A 20,970-nucleotide genomic window follows, 5' to 3' on the forward strand; every position below is an offset into this window, starting at 1 on the left:
TTTAAAATTGAGATCCTACGTTTTATTAGGATTCGAAATCAAAAAATTATTCAAATATTATAAACAAACACTATTTTAATGAAAACATCAAATTATATGGCCAAGTGCCTACTTTTTATATAATATTATATATATATAAGAATAATATATTAATAAAACTTAATACGCATCACTACAATAAGTTATACTACTCCATTCTAATACCATTTTCTCCTAACGGATCTGCCACTTGATTTTCTTATCGAAAGCTATATGCTATAGGTCCCAATTGGTGGATCAGCTCCCTACTTTTAATTTCCCCAGAACTTCAAAAGGTGTTAAAATTTGACTAATCGAGAAATTCTTCTTTTTTCATTTTTGCTCCAAAGCATTATACACCACAATAGGCCCAAATGTGGTAGAATTGAAAGGAATGGCCCAAATAGATTGGGCCGCCTATCACTTGTGCATGAGTTAGAATTTGGCAGACTATTAATTCAAAATAAATATTATAACTATAGTTTCATTTAATTATAATTCGTAGCAAACACTTTGCCATTCGTCTTTCTCCACAAAAATCTCGCTCACTTCTCTCACTTATACAAACACAAATATATAAATTGTGTTTGTGTTTGTATAAAGCGAGAGAAAAATGTATATACAAGTACAAATACATATCTCTTCGTCCAATACACTTATAATTATACAATACAAATCTTCTCCTGCCCAGTTCTCTTTTGTCTTTCTCGCTTTATACAAACACAAATTATACAAAATACAATGTATAATTTTGTGTTTGTATAAAGCGAGAGAGATTTGATATACAAATACAACTGTTTTAACTCGATTAAATTGTATACAAATTCTAATTCTATGCAGATATACAAACACAAAGAACACATACATATGCAAACTCAATTTTCATAGACAGAGATGCCCGATTTCTACAAATCAGATGCATGAGATTTTATACAATCAGATGTTGTTTGCGGTTTTTATACAAATCTGATGCTCCATAGCACTTGTTCAAGCACACATATTTTCTTAAAACAAAAACACTTTATTTCAGATGCATTTTACCAAGCCTCAATTCTCATGATCTAATACAACTCAATTACTCCTATTCATTATATATTACTATTTCTATGATTTATTTCATTTTCAAGATGAGTCAAACTCGAATATCTTAATTTTTTTTTTATCGAATTTCCCTGAAGGGACGTATATCTTAAATCACTTTAACAAATTTAATGATACCATTTTCGACTACAATTATTATATTACATTATCCATAAATAAACAACCATATAGACTTCCAAATTCATTTGTCATTTGTACTCATGTATCATGATGAAATGTTTCAAACTAGCACGTGACACTCTTTTAAACGGAAGAACAAAGTGAAAAAAGACGAAACTCAGTACACTGATAGCGAGCGATTTATCAGTCTCCATTCCGCTCGCGTGTTATTATTTTTTCATAATGCAATTTCCAGTTTCTACCATTTTCCGCTACTTCCAAATTCATACATAAGTCAATTTTTCATACATATTATTTTCACTTTTTTTTTCCTTTTCGTCTCCCCCAATTTTTTTTTTGACGGAAGCTATGTCGGATGCTTTGATCTGTGGCATCGCCGGTGCCGGAGCCGGCACCATTGCTCAACTCATCACCTATCCTCTTGACACAGTATGATGTTATTCTTCACTATTTTAGACATTAATTACTAGTACAATTTGTTTTTTCTTTGTTTGACTTCTGTGATGTCAGGTAAATACTCGGCAGCGAACAGATAGAAATTCGAAGAAGATGAAGAAAACGCTTGGAACTATTGAACAAATGTGCCAGGTTTTTGTTTTTGTTTTTGGCTCCGTTTATGTCAAAATTAACTTTATTTACTTCCAATTTCTCATTATTTTTTTTTTGTGTGTTTTGGTTGATCTGCAGGTTGTAAAGCAGGAAGGGTGGGATAGGCTATATGGTGGTTTAGCTCCGTCGCTAGTTGGTACCGCTGCATCGCAGGTGAAGTTTGATTTTGATTTTTTGCTTTATGCTAATGTGCGCCGTGTGCGTAGTCATCCTGTAAAAAGTATATTTGTTTAGAATATTCGGTTTTTTGTTGCGTGTGCTTTGCTTGATCATCAACTATGAACATCACCTTTACTGAGAACATCAACTATGCTAATGTGCATTGTGAGCTTGCTTAATCCAACCTAGTTGGGAATTGAGATTGACGTTTACTGCGGCTCCAAATGTTGTGTTAGCAATTTTATCTGCTTTGTCTTTCGAAAATTGGGAAAATAGAGATTACTAAGGAATATATTTAGACTTTAAAAGTTTGAGTGATGTGAGTACTAATTATGAAATTAAAGAGAGAAAAATAAATGGAGGAGTGTAGAATGATTATTGAATTTTGGTGAAGTTCCTGTAACTAAGTTGGATGTGGAATTTGGTCACATCAAACAGCACATTACTGAGAAAATACTTGAATTAATCCGTGAAATACTTGCACTGATTTGTATTTTGAGTCGTAAAGTAGGTAACATATTCGCAGTAGGCGGCCTTGTGTTCAAGTGTTGGGAAACTAAATCTGGGGACATGTGGTCCCATGACTCTGGAAATGTGTGCCAATCATGCATTCTTAATGTGATGGGTTATCCACAGTCCTTCACCTAGTTATTTGTCCTTGTCCTGCTTATGAGTTCCTGACATAGAGGTCCTTACACCCCTTCTCAAAATTTCTAAATACAATCATCATTAAGAGTTCTATAGGTGGAATAGTTCAAATAGAATTATACATGATAAAAATGTGATTTTGGTAATTTATACACCCTTTCATACATCCCCCGTAATAGCTATATTTTGGCTTTTAGCTGGAGAATATCTAGTAATAGCTTCCAAAACTTGAGTTTGTCCTTAGTATAACACCTTATAACATTCCTCGGGAATAGTTGAGGTAGATACTCTTAACTTTGTAATCCTTTAAAAATGATCAAATTCAACATTTTTGGTCTCCATTAACAACTGCCAGAGGTGATTGGACTTACCATGTGGATTACGCGTCTGGCCTGTTAGGGAATGAAACAAATCAGGACAACTCAATTAGGAGAGAATCTTTTTGTTTCTACAATGAGTAGCGAAAAAATCAATGCTTTATTTGGCACCAAACTTTTTTCTATCTCTCCCTTTTTCACTTATTGTGAAAATCTGCACCATTGTCTGAAGGTATTGAAGTAAAAAACAAAAGTACCTAATGAAGAAGATGGCAAGAAGCAAGAGAAGTCGACTGAGCAGACTGGCACAACTTCTCAAAATTATTTTTCATGGCCAGTTAGGGAGTATGTAGGTAGACAGTAGGTTACTCTACAAAGTGGATTGTAACAAAGTTATCTGATTTTAGAAGCATGACTGAGCAGACTGGCACTGACAAGGAGTCAATAGCTTTTCGGAATACAAATGGGTTAACTCTTAAATAGGTAAGATAGTAGGTAGTAATAGTGGAGCTGCAAGAGTACTAAATGCAAAATGTGTTCCTGCAAATAAAGTAACCGGGGTGTATTTTGAGGTGTGGATATGTATTTTGATAGTAACAGTTGCAAGTTACATGAAACTTGTCCGGCAACATAGCCAAACAGATGATGCAGCAGTGGGCAGTGAAGCTTCTATGCAAACTGAGTTTATATGATAAATAGGCAGTTCTTATTTCCATGAGGAGTTAAATAAATCTGATTATAGAGATTTGAAATATGAATATCCTTGAGCTTTGCAGAGAGAACTCAAGCTGGAAAAACTCATCGTCGCCGTCAAGTATTGAATTGGAATAAGATCTCAGATTGACATCTTGATAAACTGATATACCATAATAATGGGATTCTGGTATGGCAGGAATACTATCGATCAGTACAAGCGATGGTGAATCCGAAATGCAGTAATTCTACCCATTGTGAGAGACATCTTAATTATGCTTTTCAATTGGGAGAGATGGCTGAGTGGATTAAAGCGGCGTACTACTAATCCGTTGTACGAGTTAGTCATACCGAGGGTTCGAATCCCTCTCTTTCCGTTGATGACTTGATAAGTCAAAGTTCTGTCATCCAACATGCTTCTATCAAAGTGATTTCATCCCTACTACTCCCCTCTGTCACCCTTCTAATCCCAGCATAACTTGTATTCAAACCAAATGACCCTTAAGTGTTCATCAATTGCATTAACTCATGCTTTGTGTTGCCATTTTAAATCCATAATCTACATATGCAATTTCAGCACACACAACAAACAAGCAATTCAACTTCCTGCTAGCTTTCTGTTTGTGCTATTTGGGCTTTCACTGCCTTATACTTTCCTCAAACTTTGCCAACTTTTCTTCCATAACTATATATTTGACAACATCACCTACCATCTTCAGATCAGCTTTTGCTCTTCAGATACACGAACTGCCACTTGGTCATTTTTGATAATCTAATCAAAATATGCCACTAGATCGAAAAATAAAAATAAAATTTGTCTTTCAATCTGTTATCCCTGTCAAGTCTCTCCATGAATTTGTATTGTAACTGTCTTATTCTCTTTATTCTGTTGAAGCTCCCCTCCCTCTTCCTCATGTGCCAGTAGTATTGTGTCAAATTCGTCTCTTGATGGCTTCACATTGAAGAGTATTGCAGTGGTAGCTCTGTGTACGTTCTCCTTGCATTGAACAACTCTTGAGGTTTTTAATCTGGGGAAAACGAGTTAATAATGCATGATTACTTTTTCCCTATTAATGTATTGGCTGGTCAAACAGCCAGCAAGTGGGAGATTCATCTTGCTTTGACAGCTCTTTTGGGTGGAGAAGGTGTTAGATGTGGTCATGCATTTTGTTTTTAATGGGTGTGTTAGATTTGTTCATACTAAAAAGAATTTGAAATGTTTTAACAGATTATACAAAGGGATTAACTTATATTTAAGGATTTTTAACAGATTATACAAAGGGATCAACTTATATTTAGGGTGACAGTAATTGGACCAAACGTGTCAAAAACTCTCCTTCTTATGCCACAGGAACTAGTAAAAATTGTTGTGGAAACTTGAAACTGACCTAATAGACTTTAATTTCTGAACGGGAAGAGGATAAATTTTGTTCTTATATTTCTGACTTATTGGCCTCATGTAAAATAAGATAGACCACCTAGTGTTTGTCTAGTTGAGCATTGATCATGAACTGGGCTGAAGATGCTTTACCTTGTACTAACGAGAATCGCGTCTTCTTTAGTTTGCCTTGCTGACCAAGTGTTATGATGATAACGCACTGTGTTTTGGAAAAGAATTCCTTGGCTAATAGTTCAGGGAAACATGGTACTCAGTTTATCAAACTATTATGTGTGTGGTTGGTAGTTGTTAACTCTTTTGCCCTGTTGGGTGGCTCAAACCTCAATTAAGTTTTCGGTATATCATTGATGATCTTTTAAATTGACCCCTGCCCCATCCAATGTTCTGTTCAGTTACAGTCTATTGATGCAAGGTCTGGTCTATCTATCAAGATTTCATTTGTATAATATGGGGAACCCATATGTGTTGGTCCAAGTGCACCGTTGCATAAGTGAGTATGTTTACTTTAGTAGTCTTCTTATATTCCATTGACAAATGTGTAGATGAAAAATGAATAATCAATTGACAAATACTTCACTAACTTTCATCTTCTGTGAATGTCAACTTTTCTTTAAATGGCTTTTCTTTGTTGTTTCGTAGTGAAATTTCTGATCTCTTATGTATCTGTACTTTTCTTGATACAGGGTGTTTATTATTATTTCTACCAAATATTGAGGAATAGAGCAGAAACTGATGCACTTGTACGTAAGAAGAATGGAATTGGTGATGGATCAGTCGGGATGTTCTCATCACTTCTGGTGGCTGCTTTATCTGGGTAATTTTCTTTTCTGTTGGATATTAAGTTTTCATGTTTCCTTTTGGTAGCTTGGTAATTTGTTGTATTGACAATGCATGTATCAACGGTATTCTGCCACAATAAACTTGATTCTTGTCAGATTATACCTTGTAAAAAAAACTTGGATTCCTGTCTTTATGGCATGGTACTCTTTTTGATTCAAAATTTCAGTTGGTGGTCTTCTGTGCATAATATTGATATTCTTATTTTGTCTAGCCAAAACTTGTAAAGCGCTGATGAATAAATTTATTTGGTTAAAATTCCTTTTGAAATATTGTACTTTTTTTGTTAATCATGAATGTTTTGATTTTTTCTTTGTTACAGGTGTGTTAATGTACTGCTGACCAATCCCATATGGGTAGTTGTTACACGCATGCAGGTAAATACTCTGGGGTTCTCCTTTACCCTCCTTTGAGAAAGGTTATGAATTTGGTGTATATACTTAATGTCTTGGTGAACTTAGCACAGCACCAAGTTTATTGATGTAGTTTAGTCTATGATGCCTTTTTCTTTTAAGATATGTTCCTACCAGTTTCAACACTCTCTTCTATGAGCTTTTTGCTTTAACTCATCTCGTGGGGAATTGTTGCAAGTGCAATACGAATATAGAGCTATAATATATTTCTTCTGGAGTTGATATAAGTTTTTAACTGCTTAAGATGAAGGCTCGTGGGTTTAGATAAATGAGCTCTACTTAAAACCTTTTTTTGATGGGATTATGTTGAGCGACATATTGAAGCAAAGGAAGAAGAAGAACAAAGATGTTGTTGTTTTTGTGAGCAGAAGAAGGGGATTCACTTTAAGATAATTAACTGAAGTCACCAGAAATAGAGGATTGCAAGATGTGGTGCCATTTATCGGTCAAGAATGAGAACAATGTCGCCTACTATCTATCAAATCAATATCCAGAAGGGTAATTAGAAGTTTGGTTTTCCGCAGGAATATGCAGAATATGCTGATCTTTGCGATGAATTTCTGCTATGACTCATTAATTCGACATCAAATAAATGTCATTGAAATATTAAACAGGTTGCCTATGAATTGGCAAACCTTACACTAGTCTGGCTGGTAATCATGGACTGAAAAAGAGTGGAGGATGTGCAAAGATGCAGGAGTCGCATAAAAAATCTTTTGTTAGTTGCTACATAAAGATGCTTCTCTTTGAGGAGATCAAAGCGTCATGGTTGATTGTGCAGCATTAATGAGGTTTCTTCATGCTATATCAAATAGGGATGTGAAATTGAGGTCAAAATTTCATGTTACATTGTGGAACTGTTGCAAGTACAGTACTGGTTGTGAATGTATAAACAAACCAAAGTCGTCCTATAAGCTACCCGGATATATGTCTTTGTTTTTGGAAACAAACATCAAATGGACATCTTTGAGAATTAGAAGAATCAGAAGCAAAATAAATACATACAAATCGAGTATTGGCTCAGATAGAGTAGAATGGATATAGAAGATTTATAGATGACTCCAATTAGTTTGAGATTGTGACATTGTTGTTGTTGTTGCTGGAAAACTGCAGTTTCAACCTTAATACTGTAAGTCATTTGTCTATTAAACATAACAAGATATCAATTACCATGACAACCTTGCTTTGCAAATTGTATACTTAGACCAAACTGGGGAACTTTGTTGCTTGTTCCCTGTTGGTGTTGCAATTATAGTACTGTTGTCATATCTGTTATACAATTGTCGAGGTTGGCTATCTATCATTTGTAATGGACGTCATTGGACCATGATTGATTGTGCTGTTGAGTATTGTGAGCGGAAGTGAAGTGCTCTTTCGAATTCAGTTACTGACATTTTCCTCTGCATTTGCTGCTTCAAAAGATGGAACAATGTCAGTTCGGAAGCTGTCGTGTATTGATCAAATAAGTAGAAGAAGCATCTGAGTTATGGGTGGTGTAGTATTTTGTTTCAACGTATTACTTTGATGTGAAAATGCTTTGAATGTATTACTCATTGTCTTGGTTAGATGTTAAAATGCTTCGCTTAAATTCTTTAACTAGTTTATACACTCTCGTTTCTTCATGAAAATTTTCTCCCTAATATGTTTTGTAAACTTGATTTTCTTACCTGTATTTCTCACAACTATTGTGCAGACTCATTCAAGAAAGGATAAAGATAACCACCCAAAACTTGAAGCATCACATGATGAAATCTCTGTTGTGGTTGAACCTCCTCCCTATGGGACAAGCCACACAGTATGTACTGAATTTTTCCTATTAAAAGATGTGATGTATGATGCATTCAAACTTAATTTGCATACCTTGGGTTTTGGACCATTAGATTTGCATACTTAATCTTGTTGGAGTAACCCTGAGCATTTCACTTATCTGTAGCTGTTCTCTAGATGAAAGCTGATTCATGGATCCAACATATATCTTTTTAAAAGACTCTTTTTTGTTTCTTCAATGTTTTAACTGGCAATATTGTATCACTTAACACTTTGATGCTTGATTATTTTTGGTAACTAAATAATTGGAGCATAGTATCATTGTGAGAAGTGATGGTTTCTGAAAGATTCACATTTTTTTTATAATTTTTTGTAAAATCAGAAACAGAAAAATGACTCTTTGGCTGTAGAATGTCTGTGAGAACCTATGATGGTACTCATCTAATCCTCTCTGATAAAACATACAACGTAAAGGCTGCTGATCAAACAGAAGCATACACTTTTCTTTTTACAATTGAGAATTCCTCGAGAGCTAAGTGCACGATTCGTGACTTGGTGGATAATGTGCCCACCCTATACTCTTCTCCACTTAAATGTCAGGCTTTTGTCTACGACAGGATTTAAAACCATGACGTGTGACTTACCCACACATCGCATGCTGTGCTTCTTACCACTGGACTAAAACCTTTTCCAGAAGCATAAATTTTTTCCCCAAGCTTTTTTTCCTTGATAAGTGATTAACTTTTTTGGCCATGTTTCACAGTCATGGTATAAACTATTCAGCCTATACCTGTAATTTTCTAATAGGTAACACTTGTATTTTTCAGATTCAAGAAGTCTATGGTGAAGATGGAATTTCAGGTTTCTGGAATGGTGTTTTCCCAACATTATTCATGGTATGTGAGAGCTTAATCTAGTGAGTAGTACATACTAAATAATGGTTCCTGATCCTTCTCCTTGCTAAATACAGGTAAGCAATCCTTCCATACAATTTATGCTATATGAAACCTTGCTGAAGAAGATTAGAAAACGACGTGCCTCTAGCAACAAAGGTGTCAATGATGTCACTGCTTTGGAGGTAAACCTTTGTCCCTTTCTCCTGTTCCTCTAGATTCTTCTCTAGACTTGTCTTATCATTTTAGAATTTTTAACTTTTGACATGTCAACTGTTGGAGGTCATATGTTTTGTATTTTTGCTAGATATTTCTACTTGGAGCTGTGGCAAAACTTGGAGCTACAGTAGTAACATATCCTCTTCTGGTTATCAAGGTATATGAGTGTTCTGTATGGAGAAAGTTCATTTTCTGTTGCTCTTTTTATCGAAGTTTCTCATCTTTTGGATTGATGTTGCAAATAGTTGATGCACATATCAGCCCCCTAAACGTTGACTCATATATTCATCTTCATCTGTTGATTTTCTGAGCTCCATTTCACCATTTGGTTAATTTAGATAACCTACTGTTGAACTAAAGCCTGTTGGTGAGTGGATAAATATTTCTTTTACCTTCAAATATTGTTCAGAGCAGCCTTTTCAATTTCCGCTTCATTTGGTCCCATTAGTAATTGCAGCCAGCATAATTTGAAATGGTTTCATTAGTGCTTTTAGCTGTATGGACTTCAACAGAACACCATACAATATTTAGTACCACATTCCCAGTTTTAACTTCTTTTGCAACTGCTGATTGGAACAGTTGAAACACATGTGGCTGCAATCGGGTCCAATAAAGTTTTGTCCATGCAGAGTTTGGACCACTATCCAACAGTTGAGCTTTTCTTCATAATAGTGTTTTTCTATCTTGCAGTCAAGACTCCAGGCAAAGCAGGATATTGGTGCAGATAAAAGACATCAATATAAAGGTCAGTGGACTTGAGTTACCCTGTTACTATACTAGGCATCATTTTAAAGGTTAGAATATTTTTATATTCGAGTTTTCTACAACATGTTAGACATTAGTGAGATGAGACTGCTAAATACAAGAATTCTATTTTGTAGCAATACGCTAAAGACTGCTAAATGCAGTAATTCTATTTGTAGCAATATGTTAATTAAATTCATTATACAAAAAAAAAAACAAAATCTAACCTGCAATCGCTTGGGAATTTGGGTTAGTTCATCTTAGATTATCTTAACTGAAGCTCTTGATTAGAGCTGTCAAAATGGGCTTGGCCCGCTAGGTCAGCCCAACCCAACCCTTGAATTAAATGGGGTTGGGCTCAATTTTTCAGCCCATTTAGGAATGAGACTTTTTAGCCCAACCTCATTTGGCCCAACCCGCAAGCCTCAGAGCCAGCCCGCGGGCTATGAATTCAAAAAATATTTATTATATATATTTTAAGTAGTGTTTTACTTGTTAAGATTTAGTTAATAAATATTTTTAAAATATCAATATAAAATCAAGACTATATTTTTTACATATCTTTTACATTTTAGGGTCATTTGCCCACTAAATTTTCGTATTAGCCCAAGTTCATTGCTCCATTATAACTATGAATCTTTGACCGCTTTTACTTTTGTTTTTATGCCTAATTTTTCACTTCTCCTTTATTGTCTTGTTTATGAAAATAATGATCATGTGATGTTTTTTGCTCGGATGAATCTTATGAATGTTATATCTTGGCTATTATGTATTTGTTTTGTAAATATTCACTGAAGTATGTGTAATTCATGAATGAATTTATGTATGTATTGATGTCGTGTACATCGGACATCAACGTTTGTATCCTTTCTAAGGGGAAAATGTTGTCCCTTTTTGGGTTGAAGGGACAACCCGTCCCAACCCGTGGCCCGCTTAGGGCTGGGTTGAGCTGCTATTTTATCGGTCCTTTAATTAAAAGGGTCAGCCCGTCCTAACCCATTTAACACTCTAGCCCGTTAGGGTTGGGTTGGGGCAACCCATTTTGACAGCTCTACTCTTGATCAGACATATTAGGTTTCCCATGTCAACTTTTGGGAAAAAATGCATGTAGTAAAGTTTCTCAATGCAATTTAGGTACACTTGATGCTCTGATGAAGATTATACGCTATGAAGGCTTTCATGGATTTTTCAAGGGGATGGGCACAAAAATCGTACAAAGTGTTCTTGCTGCTGCTATTCTTTTCATGGTCAAGGAGGAACTCGTCAGGTGTGCTAGATGGTTATTAACAGGGAAGACTGCTGCTAATGCTATCAGATGAAAGCCTCATTAGAAGTCAGATTTCTTCCATTTATGTCTTAAGCACAAGATATACCTTCAGAATTAGGATGGATCACTAAGTATAGTTTTCATTTGATAGCGGTGGTGCGGTGTCCAAACCAGCTTGCAGACTCCTCGATTGTTCAACTGGATATCTGCTACCTTCTCCAGTACGAATACCCGGTAGTAATTGGGCACAACTTCCATTGAAGAACATTAATCATTGCTCCATTAGTTGTATGTCAAAATAGTTTAAATAACGGGATTGAGCTTTTTTATAAATCAATTGACTTAGTAGAGCGTGATATTTGTTAGTCTATGGGTGAACCGATTTTTTTTAAGCTTGTTTTGATGGTTCTTACCCATGGTTCATATTGTAATGTGACTTCATGTAATATAATGTTTGAATGGATTGTATTATTCGAAAAAATTATGCTAGTGAAGATTGATAAAGCGGATATAAAAAAAAAATGATTGTGGTAAACGATCAGAAATATGAGGGGCTTGTGGGGGTTGGTGTTATGTCTTAAAATGGACTGGTAAAAAGGTGTCAAGTAGACTTAAATAAAGAGAAAAATAGGGTTGTGGAATAAACAAGTAAAGGGATAATGAGATTAATCAACAAATTAAAGAAGCACTCAGTGAATGGTTTATTAATATGTCATGCTCCCTCCCTCTCAAAATATTTAATAGCGTATGTTAAAAATATTTATTATTTTTAAAGTTAAGATTAATTTTTTTTCTCGTTTTACTTTAATTTTAATTGTTCTTCAAGACTAAGCATCTTAATTAACTATGATACATATAGAGAAAATATTCAATAATAAAAAATTATATCATATCACATAAAAAGAATAAAATAATCAATACATCTCCTATTTTGTTCCTAAGCAACATGTAAATGAAAAACAGACAAGTATGTTAGAACGAAATACAAAGGCTACCAAATATACTCTGAAATACATATTCATAGGGAGAGAAGTGAGTGAGAGTTTCTTATACATCTATCGCTAAAAAGTGAGGTTTTTACCAGCACTTGAGCTAGTAGCCACTTTCTTAGATAGGAGAAATCTGTTAAGATCCGCCCATGATTCATGGAACCCGTTTGATATACAAATACAAAGGAAAAGAGGCGAGCAAGAGAGGGGGAAAAGCGAATGAGATAGAAGAAAAACAAGTGAGAAAATCAGATACATATGAATTCAATTAAATATAATATATTTAAAATAAACTACACATAATTTTAACCTCATATAATATATATAATATAAAAAGGTGCATAGAGAACGGGCCAGACTCAGCACAGTGACGATCAGGAAGTGGGTCCCAACAAGCCGGGGTGGGTGGAGGGGCAAGGGATTTAAAATCTAAATAAATATCTGATTCGCCAATTTATAAATATCTGGTCGTGTGGAGCTGATGTGGCGTTGTTCATTGTCACCGCCTTTGTCCCCACATGGGTCCCACAATAAACAACCTGGGCCTATTAAAAGTCAGCTTGGCGTAAGCAAATGCCATGATTGCCCGGATTCCAAATTAATCCCCAAAATCACATTTCATTACCACATTTCAAATCCGTCCATCAATCCTATTTATAATATAAACTGGATTGCCTTGTATCTTCCCTATTTGTAACTGTTCGTCGTGTGGCTCCCGTGATTTTCTCTCAAATCTCTCTGAATTTGTTGGATTTTTTAATTTTCGTTTATAGATTTCAATCGATTTGCTGATTTACGAACAAATTTAAACCTTAATTCATTGAATTTTTCTAAAAAAAATGGTGAAACAACAATCTATGAACAATCTCGAAATCGATGATGAGGTAGAGAATTCACATCTCCAGGAGGAATTGGACGATTCATCGTCGGAGGATGATTTGTACGATGACGTTTTATCGAGCGGTATGTTTGCATCAGGAGAAACGAACGTTCCTCAGTGGCTTCTGGCACTGGATTTGCAGGTTATGGGAGCTTGTAGAGTGGATGAGAGGTTAAAGCCTTTGTTGAAGCTAAATGTTTCTGCTGGTGCTGCTGAAGATCGATTGCTCGCTCATCTTAGTCAAGTATGTTGTAAATTCTATGAATTTGTTTTAGATTTTGATTTTGATGTTCGTTGGATGTGTAATTTGTAATTGGAGTTGAATCTGATTGTATTGACAGAACTTTGAGCCATCGGAAGTTGGAATGCTCGCGAGGTGTTTGTGCATTCCACTTGTTTCAATGCGGGTTGGGAAGATCAGGAAGCAAGGGACGCTGTTGTGCCCAACTGCTACAAGGTAGTTGCAGTGAACTTTATACCTTTCATATGCATTATATGGCGTTTTCCATGTGTGTGGTGCTTGGCTCCAGCATATTTGATTGTGACTTGTAGTTGCTTTAGGCATTCTAATAATCAGTTCCTTCCTGATTGATTGGTGGACTTAGATTGTGTTCTTCATATCCTCACTTCTCCCTGCATTTTAGGGAACTTGATGCATTTATTTGCGATTGTTATGTACGTAATCTTGTCTCTGGAAAGATTGGATTGCTATATTACTCGAAGCTAAGATTAGCATATTTATCAAACAAAGTGGTCTTAGCAATAATTCTAGCTCAGTGGCTTTCTCACAAGCCCATCTAGTCAGGATGCTGAAGACAATAGAATTTTGCAATTATTGTATCCTGGTGGATTCATATCTAGTACTATTACATTTTCCGTAAGCAAATGAGAACTTCTGGTTGTAGTTACTTATATACTGACGTTCCTATTCATGGATAGAATTTAGTTACCACTGGTTCATTCTGAAAATGTGTCTCTTTTTATTAACAGTGAGCTTGAAGTGTTATATGTTGTTAGTGTTGCCTGTAGATAGAAGACATATAGTTCTAAAGTTAACATGTCATTTGCCTCCTTTGATGTTTGCAAGGCAGATAACTGTAACTGAGATTAGTTGAATTCAAAATGGTAGTATTACTCTTTTGATTGGTCAAATAAAGTGAAATTACAAATAGCTAACAGAAAGAGGGTTAGAGCAAAAGATGATTGGCTTTTTGAAACCAAAGAGAGAAAAGAAAGAAGTGATGTTGTTAATGTACAGATGTAGCAGTATGACCGTTCATTAGTAGTTAGGAAATGGGTCAATGGATTCTGAAGAGAGGCTAGGTAGTCGGTTGATGGGTTCATTAGCAGTATTTGGTACTTCAAGCATGTACCTAGTTATATTTTTCTGGAAATGGGAAGGCGTTCTTTCCAATGGCCATCTTGAGTGATGATGTTCAGTTGTAAGATGCTGGGGAATGTGTTGTTGCTCATTCACCCTTTCTTTTCTTTGTTGCTTGTGACTGCTGAATGCTTTGTGCTGGTGAACGTATAACACTTGGAATCCAGTGAAATTATTTGTTCCTAGAGGTGATATGCTCACATTAGGTTGTACTCAGGAGATTTTCTTGTTTCGTGATCCCTAAACTCGTTTAGGGTTCAAATATTGAGTATATAGTACATGAATTGCAGACGCATCATATCATCTCATGATCAGTACTGCTTGCTGGATACTATCATAAATCTCTGTATCTTGATATGAGACTGCTTATTGCTAGGAGGTGCATGTTGACATGTGGAGGCACCGTAAAGGTTCGTATATTTTGTGATTTTGTCTGAATGGAGATGAGAACATAAGTTGTTAATTTGGTAATCCTCAATACTAATTCCTTTTAGACTTGTAGAAGTGTGTTCCCCTTGATGTATTAGTGAGTGTGTTGTTGTCTTATCACCCTGTTTTATAGTATCATTGCAGCATTGTTTCCTTCATAATCTTGCTACGTATGGTACCTTTGTCAGTTTTGCATGAATGGAGATGAAAGAATAGGTTTTGAATTTGGTATTTAGGGCAACAAGTCCCATCAGACTGGAAGAAGTGTGTTTGCACTGATCAATCAGTGAGTGTTATGTTTTCTATTTCGTCCTACTGCTGCATATGGGCATTGTTACAGTGTTAAAATATTCTCTTATTTTTCTCTTTTTGATTATTGATTATTTCACCATAGAAGTTGCAATATCTTTCTCTGCTTGTTTGATACTATATAGCTCAATCCAGTTTAACCTGTACATAACCTTAGTTGATCGTGGCTAGAAGTTGCCAAATGCTGTCTTGTTTATTGATGGTGACAAATGTTCATGCTTCCACGTGAAAATATCTTTTGACTTGTAGGTAAAATTGGGCGTTTACTATTATGATCTCTGAATTAAGGAGAAGTCAAGGTAGTTTCATGCTCTTATATTATATGATTTAATTACTTCTCTCTGAATTATCTAGAAGTCTGACTGGGTTTCTAGAAGTCTGACTGGTAACCCTTTGATGCTTTTTTATTTATGAAATAAATGTGGTTTGTTTGTCTTTTATCTGAACCATCCTAGAAGTTTTAATACTGTTCATTTGTCATATCTATCTTTCATGCTGTCCTGCCATTTCTTGTTTATTGCTCAGTATGTGCCTTTACATTGCTACATTCTGCTTTAATTTGTCCTTTTATTCTTTGATGACATCCTGTAAGCAAAGAGATTTCTAATAGGCTTTTGTCTCTTTTACCCAATGTTTTATGTGAATGGAGGAGTGACTGGCTCCTTACCTCACCAAACCAAAATCTTCTTTTGGTGAGAACTGTAATTTAGTCTCTATAATAAATATGTATCTCGTATGCATCTTAAGTGAACTTCTAGTTAACAAGTTGAACTTACTGGCATGTTAATGTATAGTCTATCTTAACTAGCACTTGCTTCTAAAAATCATAAGGTTCACCTAAATTATAATTATTTATGTTGGTAATGCTGTTCAATTGCACCAGTTGTTGTCCTTGTTTTTGTAGGCTAGCTTGTCCAGTAAAAATTCTTGTGGAAAGAAGGAAAATACATAAATTAGGTGTTGAGGGCTTGCTTAGCTGCCTTAATTTTTGTAAATTTTGGAGTATATCTTTGGGAACTCATAATATCATTTCCTCAGCCAAGGGTGTTAGATTTAGGATGCGCAAGTCACAAGTGTGCCTGTATTTGGTTACATTTGATTTAGTATGTAACTTATTGACAATCTAACTCATCTTAAACATCTCTTTTCTTCTTGTGTTGTTGCAACAGGGGGAACTTAAACCTTGCAATTCTGCCAACATCGGACTTGCGCATCTCATTCATTGGGGATGACGGCAGCACAGAGAGAGTTGGAACATTTTGCAGTGAATCTGATTGTTCTGCCATAGAGATCAAAGATATTGTAGCAGACGAGTCTGGACGCTCTTTTCTTATTAGTATCCCTGATGGTGAGACTTTCTACTTTTGGTGTTCAGAGAAGTCTAAGCTTCTTGGAGATGAGTTGCGGAGAAAGGTATATTACTTATGTTTACTGTGTGTGATGACCTACTGAATATTTGTTATATTGTACTTGAATATGTAGATGACTAATATCATTATTGATTGTGGTTGTCTTAGATGAGGGATTTGATTAAGATGAAGCCTTCCTTGGCTGAATTAACTGGAATCGATGAATCGCGGATAGACTGTTTCGCCATTCATCTTCGAGCTTATCTTCATGGTTCAGCAGCCATAAATCCTCAAGCAAGTTCCATGATGTCAAGAGATCCTTCCATTGCTGGCTTTGTTGATTCTTCAGAACTTGGTCTTGATGCCCAGATATCAGTTGCATCTCAGAAACCTCTGCGGCCTGAGCACGTCAGTAGCATGGAATCAAACACCAGCCTGATGAGCAGCCTTAGTCCTATGACTAATGCTTTTAAAGATAGCATGCTCAGGAACTCGTCATCTGTATTTGTTTCTAGAGACAGGCCGAGGCAGCATGGTGATAGCTATCTTTCATGTGTAGATAGCCAGATTGCAGGCATAAGTAGCACAGATGCACTCAGTTCAACTTATGTTGAAGACGATAAGATTGGAAGAGAAACTCGTCCTTCAAATGTTTTGGAGCCACTTGTTGCTGCCTTTCCTTTCCGAGGCTCTGCAGCTACTGTTCATTCTCTGGATTCAACAGTTTTCTCTCCTTATTACTGTTGGTGTCCTCCTGCTGTATCCACTCTGCAGTACTCAGTTGGAACTCCACATTTGCCTATTTTATCCACAGACTCGTCAATACCACTACTTTCATCACTAGCACCTTCTGCTTGTTCATCTAGTATTTTGACACCAAAGCCGTCTCTTGTCACTGATGTCTCCTCTTTAGATTTCCCACCTCTTCTGCCTGAGCCATTGATCAGGTTGCCATTTTCTTTGGGGCCTTCAAAGCAAATACCTACTTTCACACCTTTAGTAGGTGATTCTATAGTTCATATTCCTGTTATTGACGTGTGCTCTTCTGGCCAAGGTTACTTTGTCAGCGCAGGCCCTGCTATCTCTGGCAGTATTCCACAGTTATACCCAAATTTAGTGAATCCTTTAATTCCTCCAGAAACAGAATCAATGGCTGAGAAAAGTGCCAGGGAAACTCTTCGGTTGCTCATAAATAACTCCAGCCAGCCCAGCCCACAGCTGATTGATCTACTGCCTCCTGTGCTTTCTCGTAGTGGTGAAGAAACACGAAATATGCTGGTTACTGGAAGCAGAGGACTTTACTCTAGAACCATAGGTGTTGATACCACAATAGCAAATGATTTTGCATTTAAGGGTTTGGCTTCATTATCTGAAAAGCCTGTTGGTGGATGGCTTGATATGAAGAAAATTCGTATACAAGAGATGTTTGTTCCAACGGAGAAACCAGGTATTTCTGGTGAATCTTCAATGGATGATGATGGTGGTTTTATAGATTTTGAAGAGGAAAGAAAGAATTGTTAAACAGAGTGCTCTTGTTTGCTCTTGTGTTTTTCAAGTTGTGCCGCAAAAAAAACTGTGAATATTTTGTTTGTAGTTTTGTATTGTCAAATGTAACTAATCTCAAGTCCATTCAATATTACCTTTATATGTGCTATCTTTTACGTTCAAGTATTTTGGGTCTATAATTTAAGAAAACGGAAGCATTAACGATGATGTTTCACCGTGTATTGGAGCAAGGAGGGTTTGAAGCGTAGGCTCGTGTTTAGGGTACTGTGTGATAAATTGTTTAACCAAGATTTAAAGGTAAGCTCTACGTTTCATTAAATAGAGTAGCCGTACTATATATCATAATCAGTGATTGGATATTCCTATCTCTTCTTCCACCACACAAGCCTATGTGTGACAGTGTGGAAATCAATTTTTATTTTTAGTAGTAATAATTCATATAATTTGAACCATTCATAACAATTATTTTGAGGTTAAAATTTCACCAAATATTCTTTTGTATTTGATTTCTCATTTAATATTTGGTATTTATACATTTGTCTTTTCTTGCTTTCTTTGGACTCTATCTACTCTTTAGCTTTTCCACCCCACACAAAATAAAACATATTAACATCTATATGAAAACGAACGATCATAATCAAATGGCCAATTATATTTTTGTGGAATTAATTCAAATGGCCAACACTCTTTAGTTGTAAGTCCATATCAACAAAGCAAAAAAGGTAATTACGATCATTTTAATGTGTGTTTTTGTCTTTTTGTTCATTTTGATATGTCACTATTTTATATTTATTTGGCCAAAGATATAGTTTCGTAGATAATTCGTCATTACTTAGTAAATGATTAATGATTTGTCGCTAAAATTTGTCGTTTGTTTCCTAATTTTTTAATAGTGTATGAGGGGTTGTTTGGTTGTATAAAAAGTGAATTAGTAATTGCTTTTATTTTAATATTTTATAGAAAATTATGTTTAGTTTCTTCATGACTAATTCTTTCTTTTATTTACTTTTTGTTCAATGTCACTACTTGAATCAAACTATGGATAAGATATACTCTTCCTATATACTCTAATAATTCATAGCTTCATGTTTAAGCTAAAAGAAAGCACCTAATTGATATATTACTAAATATGTAAGCTCATAATTTGCATCAAAATAGTTAGCGCATCTAATCACGAGTTCAACAAAATTCAATATATATATATATATTCTTAAATCAAAACTGACAACATCAAAGTTCTAGATCTTTCACTGTAAATAAGCATCACATATTTATACCATTAAACTTCTTTATAACAACGTTGTTTGTCTATATTTTTATATTTGTGTACTATAACGAGATGCTATTTTACATAATATGAAAATCAGCTCTAAAGAAAAGTTATTTGCTACAGTAAAATATTACTTTATTATAGAAGATGATTGGAAGTTATATTAGCTTCTAAATTCATCAAAGATTCCAATTATCCCAAATTAAACTCATCAAATATTCTAATAATCCAAATTAAATTCATCAAATATTCTAATTATCCCAAATTGAATAAGTCCATTGTAAGATTAGAAGAATCTTGGAAGCCCACAAGTAAGACCCACATATGCGTATATAATGGGTTATTGACATTTAGCTCTTATTTGGGTTGTCTTTTAACTTATGCCTCTCATATTAAAATAAATAAATAAATCAATCAGATATAAATACATATATTTTCGTATCATAATATCTTTTAAGTTATATCTAATATGATTTCAGTTTTTAAATAATTCATGTTTTTCTGGCTACAAGTCTAAGTTTAATTATTAAAGGGCAAAAATTAAGGATTCGAAAATTAAAGCAATCAAATAAAAGTTACTTTCCACACTATAAAGCAAACCAACAAAATATGTCTGAGAATCTTTGTACGTCCAACTATTAATAGAAGGAAAAAAGATAACGTATAGAAATACTACTCTCTCTGTCCCTAATTACTTGTTAACTTTTTTCTTTTTATAGTTATCCCTAATTACTTGTCCATTTTGACAAATCAAGAAAGGACAATATCCTCAATTAAATGACTAATTACTTTTAAAAAATGCAGAACTTTTCATCCACTTCATAATTAATAGGGGTAAAATGGTAAACTCACTATATCATTAATTAATTTCTTAATGAGTGTGTCAATTCAAAAGTAGACAAGTAATTAATGATAGAGGAAATAGTAAATAGGGAACCAGTATTGACTGAGCATCCAAATCTTTTTTGTGTCTTTATTTAAAATATCCAAAAGAACATAAATAATCATGTAATAATTATTCACTATTCATAAATGTTGGATTTTAGAAGGTGTGAATGGAAAATTAAGAGTTGTGATTTTTATGAAGAGTTGCAACTTTTATGAAGAGTTGGGACTTTTATGAAAAGTTGCGACTTTTATGAAGAGTTGTGACTTTTATGAAAAGTTTTGACTTTTATGAAAAATTGTGACTTTTATGAAAGGTTGTGACCTTTCCGAAAGATTGTAACGTTTCCAAAGGGTTGTGACATTTTCGGTAAGGAACAATAAGAACCTTTTCACACTACCCTTTATTTTCTATAAATTGAGAGATTTCCTCTGAGAATGAATTTTCTGGCTACTAAATCTAGTATTCTAAGTGTACTTTACTGTCGTTGAGTGGTTCGCTGACACCGTGATTTTAGGTACCGATACACCGGTGAGTAAGACCGTTCTATCCTGGGAGGATATATTCCATTAACCTCGGGTACTTGAGGGGAATAATTTCCTTAAGGGGACACCGTGCATTCAGTGAACTCGATTTTCTTCTTTAAGAAAAATATTTTGTATATTGTTTCTAATCTGTTTCTGATTTTATTTTCTCTACTAGTTTTAATTTTCTAGTTTTGAAAATACTCTTTAAACTTTGTTGTTTCTTATCAAGTCCTTCAAAAT

The 20,970-nt window shown here is 34.9% G+C and overlaps 2 protein-coding genes across 3 annotated transcripts; both read left to right on the forward strand.

Moving 5' to 3' along the window:
• The first annotated feature begins 1,361 nt into the window (after window positions 1-1,361).
• On the forward strand, window positions 1,362-11,488 carry LOC125866803 (peroxisomal nicotinamide adenine dinucleotide carrier). 2 transcript variants are annotated; one of them, XM_049547154.1, is made up of 11 exons: window positions 1,366-1,668; window positions 1,750-1,827; window positions 1,927-2,001; window positions 5,748-5,878; window positions 6,224-6,278; window positions 8,008-8,109; window positions 8,909-8,977; window positions 9,052-9,159; window positions 9,282-9,350; window positions 9,884-9,938; window positions 11,072-11,484. In XM_049547154.1, exons 1-11 carry the CDS (start codon window positions 1,588-1,590, stop codon window positions 11,254-11,256), a joined length of 1,008 nt encoding a protein of 335 aa, XP_049403111.1. In that variant the 5' UTR covers window positions 1,366-1,587; the 3' UTR covers window positions 11,257-11,484. The 2 variants fall into 2 exon arrangements, with proteins under 2 accessions (XP_049403112.1, XP_049403111.1); XM_049547155.1 differs by lacking the exon at window positions 8,008-8,109 and having other exon boundaries at window positions 1,362-1,668; window positions 11,072-11,488.
• A 1,390-nt stretch (window positions 11,489-12,878) lies between these two features.
• Window positions 12,879-18,190, forward strand: LOC125866789 (uncharacterized). The gene is made up of 4 exons (XM_049547138.1): window positions 12,879-13,317; window positions 13,415-13,530; window positions 16,362-16,605; window positions 16,710-18,190. The coding sequence occupies exons 1-4, from the start codon at window positions 13,033-13,035 to the stop codon at window positions 18,060-18,062; spliced, it is 1,998 nt and encodes a 665-aa protein (XP_049403095.1). The 5' UTR covers window positions 12,879-13,032; the 3' UTR covers window positions 18,063-18,190.
• Window positions 18,191-20,970: the final 2,780 nt, after the last annotated feature.

Source organism: Solanum stenotomum, chromosome 6, assembly GCF_019186545.1.
Source record: "Solanum stenotomum isolate F172 chromosome 6, ASM1918654v1, whole genome shotgun sequence".
NCBI classification, from domain to species: Eukaryota; Viridiplantae; Streptophyta; class Magnoliopsida; order Solanales; family Solanaceae; genus Solanum; species Solanum stenotomum.